Source organism: Triplophysa dalaica, chromosome 22 (genome assembly GCF_015846415.1).
Source record: "Triplophysa dalaica isolate WHDGS20190420 chromosome 22, ASM1584641v1, whole genome shotgun sequence".
In the NCBI taxonomy this organism is placed as follows: Eukaryota; Metazoa; Chordata; class Actinopteri; order Cypriniformes; family Nemacheilidae; genus Triplophysa; species Triplophysa dalaica.
Genome location: NC_079563.1, coordinates 17019104 through 17037962, shown reverse-complemented (window position 1 = coordinate 17037962; position 18859 = coordinate 17019104). Strand labels below are relative to the sequence as shown.

The following is an 18859-nucleotide window of genomic DNA, read 5'->3' as shown; positions in this document are numbered from 1 at the left end:
CGCTTCCCCCTGCAGTGTTTGTGTATGTCTACATTCGGCTCAGATACCTCCAGTACCTGTCCCAGAATGCACTGGGGCTCTCGTGCTCTGGCATGTTACTCGTCAGTGTGCGTCTGTGCAAATGAAACGGAGCGCTGTCTGCATGTTAAAAACATAGACCTGACTCAAGAACACTTCCTGTTTGGACCATTTGACAGATGAACGTGAGAGGTTCCGTCAGAGCAAACCGTCGAGCATCTGAAGTCGATGGTGCTCATGTGGTTAACAGCATGCTTCATGTGAGATAATCAGCTGCGGTTTAGCATTTAAAAAGTGTTACAGAAAGTAGGTTTAGATATAAAAGGATTAGTGGATGTCATCTTTCTGACTTCAATACCCCCATATTGTGCCTAATAATATTTTGTGCATAAGCATAAATTGAATTTCTCACCTTATCTACATTGTTAAATCAAGCAAAATTCTTATAACTAATATAATATTCTTCAAAATATCGTCTTTTGCTTTCTGCAGAAGAAGTCATAGAGATTTGTAATGTTCACTTTTGGCTGAACTATCCCTTTAAGATTCTCCTTAAAACAAGAAAAAACATCTGCCGATGGGGTAAGAAAAAAAGGGATCATTTTGCTTCTCGAGTAAATGTATGATTTAACCTATTTTCATAATCTTAGATATTTATTTATTATCATTTTTTGCAGTAAAGAATATTTTCCTTACCTAACTGGCAGATGTGTGTCCTTGATATAAACAAAATACTTTTTAAATGAATAAAAGTAAACAACTTGCGTCCATTTGCTTTTTTTTTGCAGACATTTGTACTGAAAAAACGCGACCAAAACACATTGAAAAAAATGAAAGCTCCACACATTCACAATTTTTACCCAATAAACTTTCTAGAGCTTGGCAGAAATACATACACATTTTATGATATGAAATTAACCATACACTGTTTACTTTTAAGTTGTTTTAGCTTATCTTGACACATTTAAACAGAAGCTCATCGCTGACAGTAAACACATCAGAACAGAGATCATTAAAACCACAAATGTCAATATCTCAGCAAATAGAAATGAATCTGATGAAACCGTACCTACGTCCCGCTGTCTCCTCTCAGCACCAGACATGTTGAAGACGTCATTCTGACTGCCCGTGTCCGGTTTGTAGTACGTCTCGATATCGATGGAAAACTTTTCGACAAAAGGACACGTGTATCTGCGGGAGAGAACAGATCAGTGTCAACAACACATCAGCATGTCTGAAAAAAGCCTGATGTGTGTTTTTTATGATTATCAGTCAGGACACCGACCGTGTGCGGGTGTATGGGTAAGCATTCCAAGACTCCTCCTCCACACGAAGAGCGGCTTTGGGTAAGATGGAGCGGAACCAGCTGGGGATGTGTTGGCCGATGTGATAGACCTTATGGGTGTACTGACCCGAACCGCCCGGCCCGTCTGTATATGGCCGGTTCTCCAGGATCTCCACCCCGCTGCCCTCGCCTTCGCTCTCCTCACGACTCTTTTTCTGAAGAGAGGACAGAAAATAGAGTATATTTTTAGGGTCAGTACTCGAAACGATCATGTTAAAGAAAACGTTTCATCAACAGACAGGCGTTTTATTGAAAGTAACAGACACTGATCTGTGTATAATTGTAAAGAGTCCTCAGAGTTTGAATTAAAGCCGGACGATGAGAGAGCGGGTCAGGACAGGAATAAACAGCCGTGACTCTGCATTAGAGAGATGATGGCTGGGAGATTTAAAGCAGACAATGTTACTCAAGACCTCCATTAAGACGAAGTTTGAGTCAGACAGTTTTCCTCACGACTCATGATTTGTCCGAAGGTCCGGTAAACACAGACATGTATCTCATCCGTATGTTCGTCTAATACAACATCACTGAAACAAACTTGTCCAGCATAATATTGTTAGTTTTATCCAAAATGACTTTAAAAGTATGACAAAGTGATTCGATCTAATAAGTCATAAGCATGAGAATTGCCAAGATACGAAAACACGAAATTATTTTTTTGCATCTTTATCCCATCATGAGTTTCACTGTACACTTAAGAGTCAGATATTCTATAAAAATATAAAAAACAAATACATTTCATCAAGTTCTGATCAGGTTCCTGTGTTAGAAGAAATCTGTTCAGGACATGAGGAAACTCAAGAGGCAGAGATTTGGTTGACGAGCGCCGGACAGTCTCGCGACAGAGACGCCTCGGAAATGCACTTGGCCTCAAGTTTCAGTAGTTTTAATCCATCAGCAGATACATGATGAGTAAGGCGTGCCAGCAGCCGAGCCTCCCCAAGCATCAGAACAAACCACAGCGGCGCTCGGTAAGACACACACTGAACATCAAACCTGTGAGGGTCAAGCACTGCTGAATACAGGACAGACAATTGAAATTTGAATGTGAATTATAGAAATTATTTTATCTGCAGAACACAACAGAAGATTTTGAAGAACGTTGATAATCAAACAACAATGAATCCCCATTGACTTCCATTGTATGAACACAAAACCCTCTCGAAATATCTTCTTTTGTGTTTCACTGAATAAAGACTGACATAGAGGTTTACAACCACGTGAGTGGGATTAAATGGTGACCGAATTCCTATTTTTGGGTGAACTATCGCTTTAATTCCAAGAGACTTTTCGATGTTTCTCCTTTTTATAAGAAACATGGATTTGGTATAGAGATAAACGTACTTAGTTAAGAGGAAAATGTCCAATTATTTAAATGAAAAATATTGTTTTCTATCCCTTCTAATTGTTATTCAATAAACTGCTTTCCCGTTTAAAATCCTGTGAGGTGTGGCCGACTCAATTCAGACATCTGTTCGAGCTAAAAGGAGTCAAATTATTGTTCTCCTCGATCGTCTTCATTGAGACGGACGACAGGAGAGCTGTCAGGAGGTGAAGACAGACAGACGAATGGCAGACGGGCGGCAGGGACTGTGTGTGCTGGGCTGCAGGATCTGCTTTTCTTCGTCCTCTCAGCGTGAAAGCGCCAGCATTTCATTCTGTTCCTGACAGATGACATCACAACCCTGCGCACCCGCTACAATCAATGACACATACACACTCACTCACAAAACACACACATACACTCTCTCACACAAACACACACCAAAAAGTAGTGTCTCGATTGACTCGTAATATTACATTGATACTTTATTGCATCAATAGTTCTCAACTTGTTTTGCTTCACATATTTTCATTTTATCAATAACCACAAACTGCAGTGAGAATCTTATAAACGCAATAACAACAGTCTGCAGCACACAGCCTTTCTTTATTCCTCTCATGACACCAAATACAACAAACAAACACTGGGCCAAATATCATATTAGTCACCACAACATCACAGATTCAGTAGTAAATATTCAATAAAAGAAGCAATTTTTTTACATCTGATATTTCAATACAGGATCTCAACTTCGGAAGTCGGCATGGGCCGATGTCATGAGATATCAAGTCCCCTCCCGAAATCGGTCCCCTTTAGAACCCCGAGTGGTAGCTAGTTAAAATGCCTGATCAGAAAGTTGTAATCTTGATATCTTGTTACATGAATAATACGAAGCTATGTTACCTTGTTCCAAAACAACAACATATAATGACACCAACAATAATAATAATATAAAATATATGGACATTGAACGCTTGGATAAAGAATTGCAGATTGTAATTTTTTTGTGAATGTTTAGTAAGTGCAAGTGCAAGTGCAAGCTCTAGCTAACCACGTAGCCTTGTCCTAGGCTAGTACATACGTAAGATAACAAAAAAATAAAGAACGAGATTTGATTGATTTCACTACCTATGGTCTTATCTATCTACTGGCATAGACTTTCCTGTAACTCAGTGGTAAGAGCATTGCGTTTAGGTTGTGGGTTCGATCCCAGGGGCTTGCACATATCTATGTATAAATGTATAGCTTACTGCAATGTAAGACGCTTTGGTTAAAAGCGTCTGCCAAATGCATAAATGTAAATGTAATAGACGTTAATGGTCATTTTTGCGAAGTTCTAGCGACACAAATCGTAATGTAATTTTGAAAGAATTACCATCAGGCGCTAAAAGAGTACCCATTAGACGTTCTTTCATGCAGGCAAAAAGAGTCACTTGGGGTCCAAAAGTGGAACGATTTCAGGACGAGACACGATTTGTCATGACGCCGGTATGAGATTTGACGATGTGATAACCTTAGCCAAAGTATCACGGGTTTGCGGCGCCCCGCTATTATGCTTACAACTTTAAAATCTGTCCTTTTAAATGTCTGGGTAAAAACATTGAATACTAAATAATTTTTGTTTAAAACACAAAATATTTGGAACAGTAGTAAACATGTACACTATGTCAGCTCAAATAAGTGGTTATGAAAGCATGGCACCTCTTTCTAGTCTTTTTTATGTGCTTTTCTAGTAAAAAACATACATCCATACATAAATTTCTAAATAACTTAAATGCAGATAAGCAAGCAACAATTTGAAAGCACAGAACTTTATGGATTCCTGCACTTACGCTCTTTGATGAGACACAAAAAGAGCTCATCCCTTGTGATAGATCTGGATAGAAACATACACTTGTTTCTTGTTTATTTCATTTTATTATTCTATTTCATTTATCCCATTTATTACAATATTCATCATATGTATTCATTCCTTTATTTTATTATTCACTTCTATTCATATTATTTGCTCCTTACTTTCCTGTTGTTTAACCTCGTTGGGAGTTGTATTTTTGGGAACAGTATTTTTTTGTATTGCTTTTAAACCGTGACTTTTTCAATCCACGGTTTACTTTAATACCGGACTTCGCCTATGCCTAGTCGTGACAATAAAATCAAATAAAGCAACATTCTGTCCATCCTGAATTTCTTGAGTCGTGAAGCAGATCGGATGGAAAAACAGCAGCACAATGCAGGAGACTTTGACACATGCGAGTTTAATCCTTGAGTTTGTTTAAATCTCTAACACTGAACAAAAGCTAACAGTGATATTTGCTTAAGAAAACAATACACAACGTTCTGGTCTCACTTTATGCAGTGTTTTACTCTCAATATTGTCAAACTTTTAAAGCTTTGTGGTAATTTTCCAGGAATAACAACTGACAAAAAAGTCAATTATGTTTGTAAAGACATGATGAGAAAATGTTTTTTTCCAGGTGAACAATTCATCGAAATAATCCAGTCTGGTGGGTTTACTACTGTATCTTAATCAGATCTTTAATAAAATTAAAAATTAAAAAGTAATTTATTTAACTCCAAAATATTATGCAAGGAGTATAATATTAGATGTAGATGACGATAGAATCGTTATTTTGGGATGAATTTTCCTTTTAACTCAAATGAAATACTACTAGAGCCCTAACAAGGAGTGACCTAAAGATTTGTTGCTCACCAGTTTCATTTCTGCCACCCGGGATTTGCCCTTAAATGAAACATTCCTCTATTTTTGCCTCTGCCGCACTCTTAATTTAGTATCGCTGCAGATGAACGTCAGGCGAACGCAGCCCTATATGGGTACGGAAGGGCCCAGATCATGCGAGAGGTTTAACCTCGGCACGACGCACCTTTACTGGCCATCTGTGGATAACAGAAATCACGGGAGTGGAGTTGCCCAGGCAACAGGCTTGCATCATCGTGACCTCTTCCTCCATCTCTCCTCTTGCAATGCAAACAAGCCACTGCAGCGAGCGCCACGCTCCGGCTGATGTCACCGGTAACCATGGCAACCGGAGCTCACTTGTGACGCTGCAGTGGAGGGGGGAGAAAAAGAGAGGGAGATGGAGCGCTACCGACGGATGCGTGATGGTGTTGTGACGAAAAGACCCATCAGACGGATGCTTTTGAAATTCCTACATTTCTTTAGCGTGCTCTGAGCTAAAAATAACCTGAATATTTAAACTGTGTTTGCCATAATTGGGCCTTGACACATTACTACTTAAGCAGAATAATTTAAAATAATCAGGTCGTGTGCTTTCTCTCTACAGGAACACAAAAAATGTGTAGGAAAAATGTAGTCTCTGAACTTTTAATCATCCCGTCTATGTGTCGTGATCGCGTTCCAGAGGCGGCTCACCTGACCAGGAGTCCACCCAGGAAAACTCCCGCTGCTTCAGGTGGGGAGCTCCGGCACCTCAACATAACGTTGTATAAAACAAACTTCCCATGCCGTAGTTTACACAACACAAGTGGAAAATGTGCATTGATACACCTTCATTCCACACATTATTTGTTTATTTTGGTATATATATGTGATCTGTATTTGTAGAGAGGGAAAGCTTTGGGCAACTTAATTCACCTCTACCTGCATGTCCTAAACATTAGCTTGGCAAGATAAATCGCTATTTTTCAGAAATAAATGTTTTCAGAGATGACAGACAAGATGTTAGAATAATAATTTAAAATAATTTTACCAAAAAATTGAAATATTCCTAAATACGTCCTAGTGCGACATCCGAAGGTTTTCCAAGATCGCATCACAAATAATTGAATCGTTCTTATGTACAGGCAAAGAGTCAGAAATCTCACAAGTGTCTCTGTCATTAGAGTTTCAGAAGAGATGTCAACAATGTGTCCGTCGGAGCTCAGATTTGTCAAGTAATCAGAAGTCTGTATTATTGAAGACCTCAATATGAACTCAAACATATTAACCCACATCCAGATTAATTGACCTCGACAATCTACATTCATTTCACGCCTCCTAACTCTTCATGGATACTTTTGTAAAACACACACCTCCTGATGTGGCACATCATATAATAGCGACGGCCTGGTTTCTTCTGCTTATTTTCCATCAGCACTGAACAACTGCTTCTTCATTCTGACCAGAGGATAATGAGGATGGTGTGATACAACACTAGTGGGGTCATTGTGCTGGTGCGACCGTGTTCCTGCCCTGTGTGCCCACCGATGGCACGTGTACAGATGGCTCTGATAAACAACAGAGCTCAAAATAAAGTAATAATGGAACTGATTTTAACAAACGCAAGGTTAACGTTCCCTCAACCTTTTTAACTTCAAGGCCCGTCATTGTCCACCACAATATCTGAAGTCCTTCCCCACACAATATTTATTCAATGAAATATTTCAGAGCTTGGTATGATATGTCTATTTGTTACAAAACGCAAATAAATATTGTATTATTTCAGTTAATTTAATGCTCGTTTGTCTTATTTTAAATCATTTTAACAAGCAGCAATCAGAACGTCCATTTGACCATTATTCAGCAAATCATTGCACTTTTCTTCAATATCGATGGAAAGTTAGCATGCTGACATGTTGTTTGACTACAACGCTTGCAGTTCGTTTTCGAATCTCGGCATCGAGCGAAACGATTGGACCGTCAGTCATATAAACGCTGCTTCGCACATTCGATGACTCGCACTTTCTGCTAATGAATCTGTTGCTCCCGCGGGACTTTGAGTCTTTTACGGGAGTCAACATCACTCGGGTCAGACTCTGATGTTTAAATTTAGCACGCCTGTTGCATCGCTGTCTATAGGGGCCACTTCATCTTCACTATCAACTGCTCAACCTCATCACGAGATGAGAAAGATCTCTTGAACACGATGAAATTTATTGAAATCTCAAGACAACTCTCTAAATAAACATACAAAATTTAGCACATTGCAAAGAGCCGTTATGATTTCTATTGACGTCTGTCAGTATTTTCTGTCAGCGTGAGGTTCTTCCTGCCCCAGTGGAACCTCTCTGACATCCTTTCTCAAGAGACCACAGCCCGATCAGCCGCAACATTCAGCTTGTGTAAAAGTCTTGCACTTTATCAAAAACAGCACAGGATTAGCTGACGTACCTCACTCATCATCTTTGCTCCAGAAAACGCATACGTGTGTGAATGATTCAACATGCACATAGGTTTGAGAAAACATGAGCGCAGCACGTTTCAGAAAGGAAACACCAAACAGTGAGTCACGGCTTTCGTGCGTTACAACCTTAAAAAAAACTTTGTCGTGCTAAACCTGGAACACAACAAGAATCTTCACAGCTCTTTTCCATCCAATGACAGTTCACAGTAACCAATAAAGACTAAAAGTATGACACAATAAAACCTGCACAGTATTCCCAGCATTCTGAAGCCATGTGAAAACCTTTTTTTTAGTTATCATTTACGGTTTATCTTTCTTTAGCTGAATTTCAGAATCAGCTCTCAAAAGAGACATTGCTCAAATTGTATGATTTAAATCAATTTTCAATATTTATTAATAATTAATGACAGCACGGGTTTGAGTACGTGTCAGCAATTTTAACATGTGAAAGACTGACAAACCTGAATCATGTAGAGCTGAGCGATGCGATACTCTTCCACGCTCATGGGCATGGGGATGCGGTACTCTTTGATCAGCATGTTGGCCGTGGAGCGGGGCGGCTGCGAACTCCGCTGGGTCAGGGGGTAAATCCAGCAGGACGGCCCTCAGCTCGAGTTCATCAGAGAGGACAGGCCGAGCTCATTTCTTAAACCTGTAAAGAGGAGAGACGGACGAACACGTTAGGCTAGGGTATGATTCATTATATTTAACATGTGTAGTACAAAGTCAAGAGCTTGTTTTTAAGCGAGTTTAGGCCTTTATTAAATTGACATCAAACTGTCACATTGATATTGTGTTCAACTGATGTGATGGCATTTAAAAACACCTCAAACTGTTTGATCAGAATACGGTCATCCATCTGTTGTTTTCCAATCCTAGTTTGGAGTCTTTTCTTATTAACGCAATAGTTATATAATAATGAAGCAAGCGGTTTCATTTGTTAGGAATAATCTTTTATGAAGGGGATTATGGGCCGTACACACAGAAGACATTGTTTCAAATAAAAAAAAGAGGCAAACGAAACACAGAAAAAGAAGAATTAGATAAAAGCTGAACTTCTTAACTTTCAAGCTGTAGCCACAAAAATACGAATACCACAGAGGATTTCTGACAACTCTACAGCCAAGGATTTATTTAAACAAACTGAATTTTATCATCTTTATTTTACATGCAATTGGGTGAACAAATATTTAAATGGGGGGAACTCTATTCCTAAACAAGACTAAACAGCTCCCTGGACAAAATGTAAAATGCTCTTTCATTTGCAAGTCACTTTAGATAAAAGAATCTGCTAAAAACTAAACGTAAATGCACATGTAAATATATTTCATATACAGAAAACCTCTTAATGAAATTGTGGCTGTGCAGCACCCGGACGGTCGAGAGACTGCGTATCTTAAGCTCAGCAACAGCGATGGCGGGGGTAAAAGAAATACACACCGTCCCATTTTTAGTGAGGGCAAATTTTGGGAAATACTTCGGATTTTATCAACTCTATGGTAAGACTGAGCTTCACAAGACATATGCAATATGCAAGCTTTGAAAAAACGAAGGGAAAGTAATTTGAGAACACTAAACGCAGAGACTTTGAATGCCATTATGCCAGCAAAATGGAGAAAAAAAAATGAAACCTCTTCACTGGCACAGCCCTTTTTGAGCCTAAACGTGAAAACCCATTGTTCACACTAAAAATCGCAGAAACTCGTGAATTCTTTTTTGAAACAAGAAATTTAGCAGATAATTGCTAAAAAATGAGAAATATATTTTTTTAAAAAGATGTTTATTGTAACAAAAAAATATATAAAAGCTTTGTTTTTTTTATAAAAAATACATTAAAATAATTCGGATCAGCCCCAAAATTTCAAAAGTCAAAGTTTCAAGGATCACTAATTGTTGTGTCAAGTTTGGTCTTGATTAATACAATTTTGATGCGTCTGAGATTTTTAGCTGCAATATTGCAAAAATCCACTGGGGCCCATATGATTTCCATTGGTTTAAACACTTGATCTGAAATTTGACCACATCATACAATGAGACGCTTTTTTTAGACACGACACAATGGAAAAATACACAAGCACAGAAACAAAATACAAATAAAAAAATTGTATGAAACTATACTGTGAGAAAAGGACAAAAACAATTTAAAGTCCACTCTTTTAAAAAAATAAACAATTACTCTTCCTACACACATTATTCTATAAAACGGTTATTAAATATGTTTTCTATAGACTTTCCAACAATATAATGTTTGTCGCAATAAGATAAGAATTCACATGCAAATATTTTGGATGTAAAAAAATAAATTATGGTCGAGAGCCCTGGTTATTGTTGCACATTTATTACAATGCAAATTCATGGTTTTCAACATACACAATACAAACTACATCACAAACACACATGCATGTTTCAGCCGTTCTGCAGCACAACCCCAAATTATTAATAGTGTTACTGTACACAAGCAGATGTGTAATGGAATCCAAGTGTCTAAAATCTATGCAAATGTTTTCCGGAAGAAAAACCATAATGGCCTTCCACTGAGCCAGAGCTGTCGTGAGAAACTTAAATCCACCTGCTGATGACCTGGAGGTCCAGCAGACACATTAACTCGTGAGGAGTTGTACAGAAGTCACATGACACTGAGAGCTTAGTGTAAGACGGATTATCCACGCACAACCAACACAACTCTTCCTTAAGAGATAAGAGGGAGTGTGTGTTTGTGTGCGTGTCCAGTTAACTGGTGTACACACACAAACTAATTCCCACCGTCAACTAAACCCCTCAAGAGAGGCCATGTTAGATGCAACAGCTGTCAGCTAAAAATCTTCACTTAAAGAATCGCATGCAATTTAGACTATGACAAGCGCACATGGCTGGGTTGCGTCACGCGGACACTTGTGCGGTACAAAGGTTTGCGATGTAATTGAAGCATCTTGTCCTGTGGTTAAAGGAAGTGTTCAACACAATTACAATAGATCGCTGGGGCCTCGACTGCGACTCCAGAAATAGTAACAAAAGTCAAAAGGTTGAGGAAAAAAAGGTGATAAAACAAACTACCGTTTAACCCACATGTCCTTTTTCAACAAAAAACCTTGTTGTCACCCTCACATGTTTCTGCAAAACACTCGGATTAATACCAACCATGATTTTACTATAGTAAAAGTGCAGTAACCATGATTTTGGCAACCTGGCTGCAATCCGAATTACCATAGTTTTACTTAAAATACCATGGTAAAACTGTGGTTACCCAGAGAAAGAATAAATACTGCTCTTTCATAGCTTTCAAGATTTATCAGCTCATTTATGTATCAAAAAAGTTTGAGATGTGTCTCATGAAATGTTTTTTTATGCAATTGACTGAATGAACCATATAACTCTGAACAAAGAAGTCAAAGAGTGAAAAAAGAGTCAAACACTTTGGACAGACAGAATTTAACTATTCTTACTGTAAACATAAACAAACGTTACTGCGCATGCACGGGTTTGCTCTTAACTTTCCGTAAAATACCTTGTTAGGTCCAACGGCACCCCCTGCACCCTTGAAGGTCAAGTTCATTTTATTTTCTATATAGTGCCAGATCACAAGAGAAGTTACCAGTCCTATAGTACATGTCTGTTCCTTGTTTTTTTATTAAACAAACTAAAAAGCATTGTGTTATTTATCTTATTTACACAGTGGCATGTCAGTTCTGTTTCTACATGGTCGCGGGTTTACCATTCTCCTCCGCTCATCGTATCGATGTGCACACAGACACGTCCGCGAGATATAATGAACCATTCAAACCATCCGACTATTTCTGTAGTTTAAATTGAGCAGTGTGTCTACATAAATGAGCTGTACACATTATGCGCACTTAGGGACTTAACTACAAGGTCCATTCAACAAATTGTTTATTAAATAAAATGAACATACAATAATTCAACAAATATGTTTTTTAATACAATTATTATACAATAAAATAATAATATAAATTAATTTAAACATACTGTAAATTGATATATTATAAGGCACTGGCCAGACCGATAAACAAACACAGACCGGAAGTTAACTGCAGTCCAGGCGGTTTGTGCGTCCGATGAAAACATGCTTTGATTTTATTTGTTTTACATTGTAAATACTACAGGACTGTGGTTGTGTCATGTTTACACTGGAAGAGGTCACAGCTGGATTGGATTTATCCGAGCTCACAGCATCGGTTTATTTGAGTGTTGAACTAGGTCAGAGATCCTGCAGCATCCCGACCGCTCTGAGCTCACGGCAAGACCTCAAATATCAAGCGAATGTACCGACACACAATCACGAAGGCCTCGGAGTTTGACTAAACTCACACGCCGCACACAGACTGTGCAAACATATGCCACAATAATACACTGATGCTGCTTCGCTCTGTGAACGTGAATGTCATTATTTAGTCAACAAACACTGGCGATGAGCTAGACAACATTAAAACCCTTCTGTCTGGTTGCAACAGTCCCTTAAAATCCGCTGGATTCTCAGAACGTCTGGGATTCGTGGCGTAACACCGACAGATGTCTAGCGTGAAATGTCATGGCTCAATAACAACACAACGTGCAGAAAAAGGTGCATTGTTTATGCAATTCTCTTTAACTGCATCACATGCGACGGAACAAGAGATTTTCCATTAGGTTTCTAAAAATTCCCCCCGTTGGCAAGGGTGGACGGTGTTTGTAAGAACAGCTTTCCCAGGACCACTCTTTCACTACAGTGTGTGTCCAAAAACACAAAACCACTCTAGTGCCATAATCTTTATAAAGCACATCACAGGAATAGAAGCACAAGAAAAAGAGAAGGGAATTCTATGGCATTTGGTTGAATAAACAGACAAACAGTGCAAAAGGGCAGACCATGATGTGGATTGCATTACAGCCCTCAAAATGATTTGGAAATAATTTTGACATCATGTTACATGAGCTTACAGTACATGGCACCTTAAAATCTCACACGCAACAGTGTTGCAAAGATGTTGTCATCACCAATAACCCTTTTACTACTCAAAATTAAGAATTCCATCTTTTTCCACCCAATCCTCCATCTTAACACGCCAAGGCGTGCATCGGCCGTGTGAAACTGTTTAATATGAAGATGTTGTTTGGGTCTCAGACATGAAGGATGACTCTCGGCTCGGCACATCACAGATGAATTTGCATGTGAAAATACTGTGGGCTATACACAAGCATTCCATTAGAGACTCAATCACAACATGACAACCCCTCGAACACACCTGCTGACATCAAACGCTTCAAAACCCAGAACATCACATCTGAGATGTTTTACCTGATAGATGGCGCACACCACGCCGTCAATCCCATCGATCCACAGAAAGCAGTCAGTCAACATCTCATTCCCAAACACAATCACTCCAGCATCAAACATCATTGCACTGCAATTCTATCCCCAGAAAACGCAAGTGTCATCTCAACACAACACACGGAGAAGAAGAAAGAAAAGCAAACGTCTTTTTTAATCTCCCTCTCACTTGCAACCTTTTCCCTCGGCTTCTTCCTCTCTATCCACCTCTTGTGGGGCTATAAAGCTCTGTTGCCATGGAAATGCAAAAGGCTGTGCTGGGATTGGACGGGATGGGAGTGATGAAAGCGGCTGGAGGACGGCCCACTGACTGCTGCGCTCGTGAGCGGCCCCGCCCCCTCCTGCTTATCCAGACTGACTGATAGCCATTGGATTGAGTCTGAGAGGAGACGAGCTGGAGCTCTGCGGCTTCACGTGAACGCATCGATGAGTTCAAACATAACAATCTCATAAAAACTGAACTGGGAACAGATACTTAAAATGACATAATGACATACAGCGTCACGTACGCTTTCTTGAAATCATAGAAATTCTGCAGCATTCGGCAAATGTAGCCCCCCAAATATTACTGATATATTGTTTTATATTTTGTTACTTTATAAATAGAAAACACAGGCTGATGTGAACAGTAGTCATGCATCTGGGTTGCTTTAGAGAACATCATGTTCCAACATGAACAGCCACCTCGCTTTATTTATAAAACTGCAGAAGTAAATTGTGACTTGCGAATATACATTCGCACAGTTTAATCACATTGTTAATCTGTAAGAATGACAGTTTATTTGCATTAGCCGGCATCGAAACGTACCGCCGATGTGTCAGACGGCCTGTTTTGGTTAAACAACGCAAGGGCTGTTTGCTACGCAATGGAAAGGTTTACATAACATCCAATAACATGTTCCATTTCTGTGAAAACTATCATTGATAAATATTCCCTCGCTATAGCAACACTGCTGTCCCCCCCGAATCCCATCGACCCGTGAGATTAATTCACTTAAACGGTGCTAATGTGAGGTCGGACCGCAGATTAGATACGTGTGACATTTCATACGCCACAGCCTTTAGCTCTGAAGGGACTCTATGAGCTCTTCATTGATTTCTGCTGGCTTGGCGTCCCCGCCATTGGCTGTTTCCAAGCGGTGTACGATTACGACAGCGAATCGGGCTGAGTTAGCCAGTGCCGCAGACATCAAATTCTGCACACGAGGGGGAAAAGAACCGGCGTGTCAACAACACAGCAAACGATGACTTGGATCTCTTTTCATCTATAAAAACCATTTAAACCTCAGAGGCTTTAAATCTCGTAATGTACAGAATACACTGTATATATATGTCAAACAATACTAAATGTTGAAAATTACCAGTAGATGAGACACAATTCCTTGTGTGAATGCTTTCTGATTGGCATGTAGCAAGTAAACAAACGTGACAGAAACAAACCAAAAAACTGCTCTCAATATTTCGTAGTTCCTCATTAGTCATCATTCATTTCTAATAATTACGTAGAAAAATAATATACGAAACAATATATAATATATAACTAATACATCTTTTATGCATTTGATTTTCACGTGATATCATACTGACAGCTTTTATAAGAGCCGCAGTATGATTGATGCTAAATGTTGGTTAACCGTCAGTCAATTCAACCCACATAAAGATGTGCACGTCACGTACGAAATACATCAAGTAACATGTTTCTGTCAGAGATGCCGTTAGAAGTTTTGGTTTTAAATAGTTCACTTTTTTAAATGAAGAACTTTAGTAAACAACTGTTTAATCATTTTCACATTTGCATCAAAACTGGTATTTTATCTACTCAAACATCAGCCACAACCTCAACAAGTCTCTTTCGAAAGACGTTATGAAATTATAAAACAGGATGCATGCTGAGGACTTTGGGTTTCTTTGACATTTCGCATCCTTCCAGGTGAAAGCCAATGCCAGACCCGCTGCTGTCACCAAACGTCACTGTTAACAGATCTGTCCACTGAGAAACGGCAATTTGTTAAATTTAATTGATCTCAAGTGTTCTGGTGCCTTTAAACGGCAGACAGAACGCAGACGCAGGACTCTTGACAGCGCCACTGGACACCTCACAATGCTGCTTCTGCAACACAGAAGTGATGAATAATGAAAACAAAGACTGATCTTTAATGCGACCCAAACATGTGTCAAACTCTGAGCCCACAGCGCAGCATTTGCTTCACTTTAAACTGATGTAACACTTAAAGAAAACTGATTGTATGAAAGACGAGTCATTTCAATAGGACATCTTTTGGCCAATGCTTAAATGATTTCTAGGTCATAAATAGATAATGGAACTTTTCATCATTAATTCACCCTCACATCATTTTAAACCTGTATGACTTTCTTTCTGCAGAACACAAAAGATATTTTGAAGAATGTTGATAACCAAACAACACTGAAAACATTGACTTCCATTGTATGAATACAAAATAAATTTCTCTAGAATAAATGATGACAGAATTTAATTTGGGGGCTAAATGTGTATACTTTTCCATACCAAAAACAGTCCACAAGGGCATATTAGAAGTAGACAAATTTACTTTAGAAATTTCCGAAAGAAACGACAATCTTGCATAAATGAGAAAATGTGCATCACTGCCGACAACTGAAAAACAAACGTTATCATTCTACCAGTAAAACTACCATTTAATGTGCTTCACTTCCTACAAAGCTTTTAAAAACCACCAGAAGATTCTTATCAGAATAACTGAAGTCTCTTTCAGCTGCAGATAAATGAAGAGGCAAATAAGTCAGAGACGCCGTTCCGCTACTGCAGAAACGTGAATGGTGGAAGAGCAAACAAACGCTTGACTTGAGGGGCGGTTGATGAGAAAAGGCAGTTTATTTATAGAACAGGCCAGCTGATAGTGACTCTCCTCCGTTCTCGCCCGTTTCTTTAAATTATTGTAATAAATCACTCACCTCATGGGGATCTGAGCTCAGATAATCGCCCACCGGTCCCCTTCACTCCCAGCTATTAAAAAACCTTTTTTAGGGCCGGTTCTTGGAAGCTATTGAGAAAACGGCTGGGTTTTAGAGACGACGTATCACTGGTTCCGCAGAGGCTATAACACACTAGTTTCATAATGTGGATACCTGACGCAAATGCTGATTTGATGATGGGTAATGGAGGGGAACAAATAACGTGGCCAGAAAGAAAAACGCAAAATGCAAAAGCAGCATGACATACAAATCTGACCAAAAACGGAAGCAAAGCCAAAAAAAAAACTTCCTGACTTCAGGTCCTTTCGAAGTTGAAGATACATGAAGAAGTGAAAATATGCAAATACACTTCAGTAAGCTCAAGGTGTTAAATTTAAAACCTAAAGCAATGTATATCGCCTGACAATCTCTGTCCTCACGCTTCATTCTACTTCTGCATTGTTTTGCGTTGCAAATACATGGCGAACAGTCGAATGCAAATTAAAACCTCATGATAAAATGCAAATCTCATGTGCGGCGGAAACTGATGCTTGATCGATCAATCAAAGAGCCAATGAAGAATATGAGAGATTACAAGCAGAGTGATGAGAAAATTCCATTGGTCACCTTAGAGGGACGTCTCAACTAGGGCTGATATATCGTGTGATTCTTATGCTCTCAGTTTCTCAACGAATTACGGTTAAATGCTGCCACATCCGAAATCCAGAGGGCGCTGTTGCGCAATAACACAGAATATGGGAAACAGAAGAAGAACGATTAGTTCCAGGAAATGGTCATATTTTATCGCTGTTCTGCAAATCTTTTGAGGTATTTTCATGATAATAAAGTAGATTTATTATGATGTTTCACAGCTTTTTCAAATGCACGTTATAAATGACTCAATCTCGTAGTGATTTTATATTGAGCAGTGCTTCCTACTGATCAATTACACATCATGGAAGATGTTCATGGATGTTCATGGTTCATGGAAGAGCTGTGCATTATACACATAACTGATTTCAGAATCGATTTAGACATGTAGAATTAGCATGAATCGCTGCCCTGTGTCTGAGGAGTTATATTGTGTTTTCCTGTTGAATAAAGCCAGATCGGTATACTGTAGTAGGCCTTTTCGGCTTGGTGTTAAAGCCGCAAACCTCCCACTCCGACATAAAAAACAGAGGAGCATGTGAACAAGATGCTCTAGACTTTAAATATGGAGGTAATGAAAACAGCAACACAACTGATTAAAACAAAAGCTGCATTTGGACATCGAGAGAGGTCTTTCAACCCTGGACGAATTTCAAACACCCAGTCGTTCCAGATAAAGAGACATTGTTTTTCATTGCTCAATTGGGCAAGGGTATTTTAAACGGCCACATTATGACATACAATCGTGCTGCCCTCTCCAGAGTTCACATATCAAGGTCTCGGCTTGCCCTAAACTTCATCATAACAGATTGTAACGCGAGTCAACCAATTATAATTATGGACAGGAAGTGTCTGTTCTATTTATTTCAAATATTTACATTCCAATTTAAATGTCCAAATATTATACTAATTATTCTTTAAAAGGGTGTACTTGCATTATTATATTATCATGACTTAATCAATGGAATAAAATATTTATAAAATGACAATAATATCGACTATTGAAATTATTTCTGATGCAATTAATCGGCAAACAAAAAGTTGCTATTGCACGCCTATTTGCACTCCACGCGCAATTTATATTACTGCTGCTAGAGCATATGTTTTATAAAACAATGTTCAATGTCATGATATTAATGTCATACAGTATGTGATGTTTACTACAGTCATTGAACAAAAATACTTAGTGAATTAAAAAGTTAAGAAACACAAAAACGAAGGGTAATTTAATGGTAGCACAAAATGTCAGAACACCAGCTTAACCTGTTTTTAACACAACTGTATATGACAGTTCAGAGTTTCAGACGCAATAAAAGACAAAATTGAACTTTAGTCATTATGTGCTATGTGACAGCTGGTGTCTTTGCGAGTGCACGCTCATATGTAAGAACGCCTACACATATTCAACACGTCTTTTCTATAGGCCAAGCATATCGGTGTCATTTTTTTAATATTTAATTTATAAGCCAATATCGGCCGATTATATCTGCGTGCCGATAATATCGCGCATCCCCAGAAATCGATACTGTTGGTTGAATCTTGCGTAAGGTGTTTGATATTGAATATTTTATATCAAAAAGATAAAAAATATTAAAAGATGATGACTGTGGAAACTATATATTTTAACAATATAAATCCATATCCAGGCACTTGTGTTAAATTTTAATATTAAAAACAAACTGATATTTAAAACAACTTATTGCTATTAACTAAAACTACTTCTTTGGGTCTCAGCGTATTCCTGCCAATGAGGATTCTTTAATAATAAAATGTACAAAAATCATGTGCAAAGCACTCAATTTTCACTTGATATTGATGTTTTATTGGACAAAAACATTCGCTGGATGTAAATCTCTTGTCGCCACATGCATAACACCTGTAGCTTTTCCTGAAGTTCCAGATGCGCTATTGGATAAAAGCCTTTATGACTCACAAAAACAAATTAGGTATTGTTGTCTTGTGTTCTGCAGAAGGAAGTCAGAATGAAAGAATGAAATGAGGATGAATAAATGATGAGAGACTTTTCATTTTTGGCTGAACTATCCCTTTAAAAAACCTAACAGACAAATAAAAAGCACATTAAAAATATTGCAATGCCTTAT

At 38.5% G+C, this 18859-nt stretch overlaps 1 protein-coding gene across 2 annotated transcripts in view; it reads right to left on the bottom strand.

Moving 5' to 3' along the window:
* Nucleotides 1–18859, bottom strand: part of LOC130411537 (membrane-associated phosphatidylinositol transfer protein 2) — a 43178-nt gene that overhangs the window by 16611 nt on the left and 7708 nt on the right. For both annotated transcript variants that reach the window (XM_056736226.1, XM_056736228.1), the window contains exons 2-4: nucleotides 8290–8480; nucleotides 1304–1518; nucleotides 1088–1209 (exon numbers count right to left, since the gene is read on the bottom strand). In XM_056736226.1, coding sequence (XP_056592204.1) covers nucleotides 1088–1209; nucleotides 1304–1518; nucleotides 8290–8367 — 415 coding nt within the window. In that variant the 5' untranslated portion in view covers nucleotides 8368–8480. The remainder of the gene's footprint in view (nucleotides 1–1087; nucleotides 1210–1303; nucleotides 1519–8289; nucleotides 8481–18859) is intronic.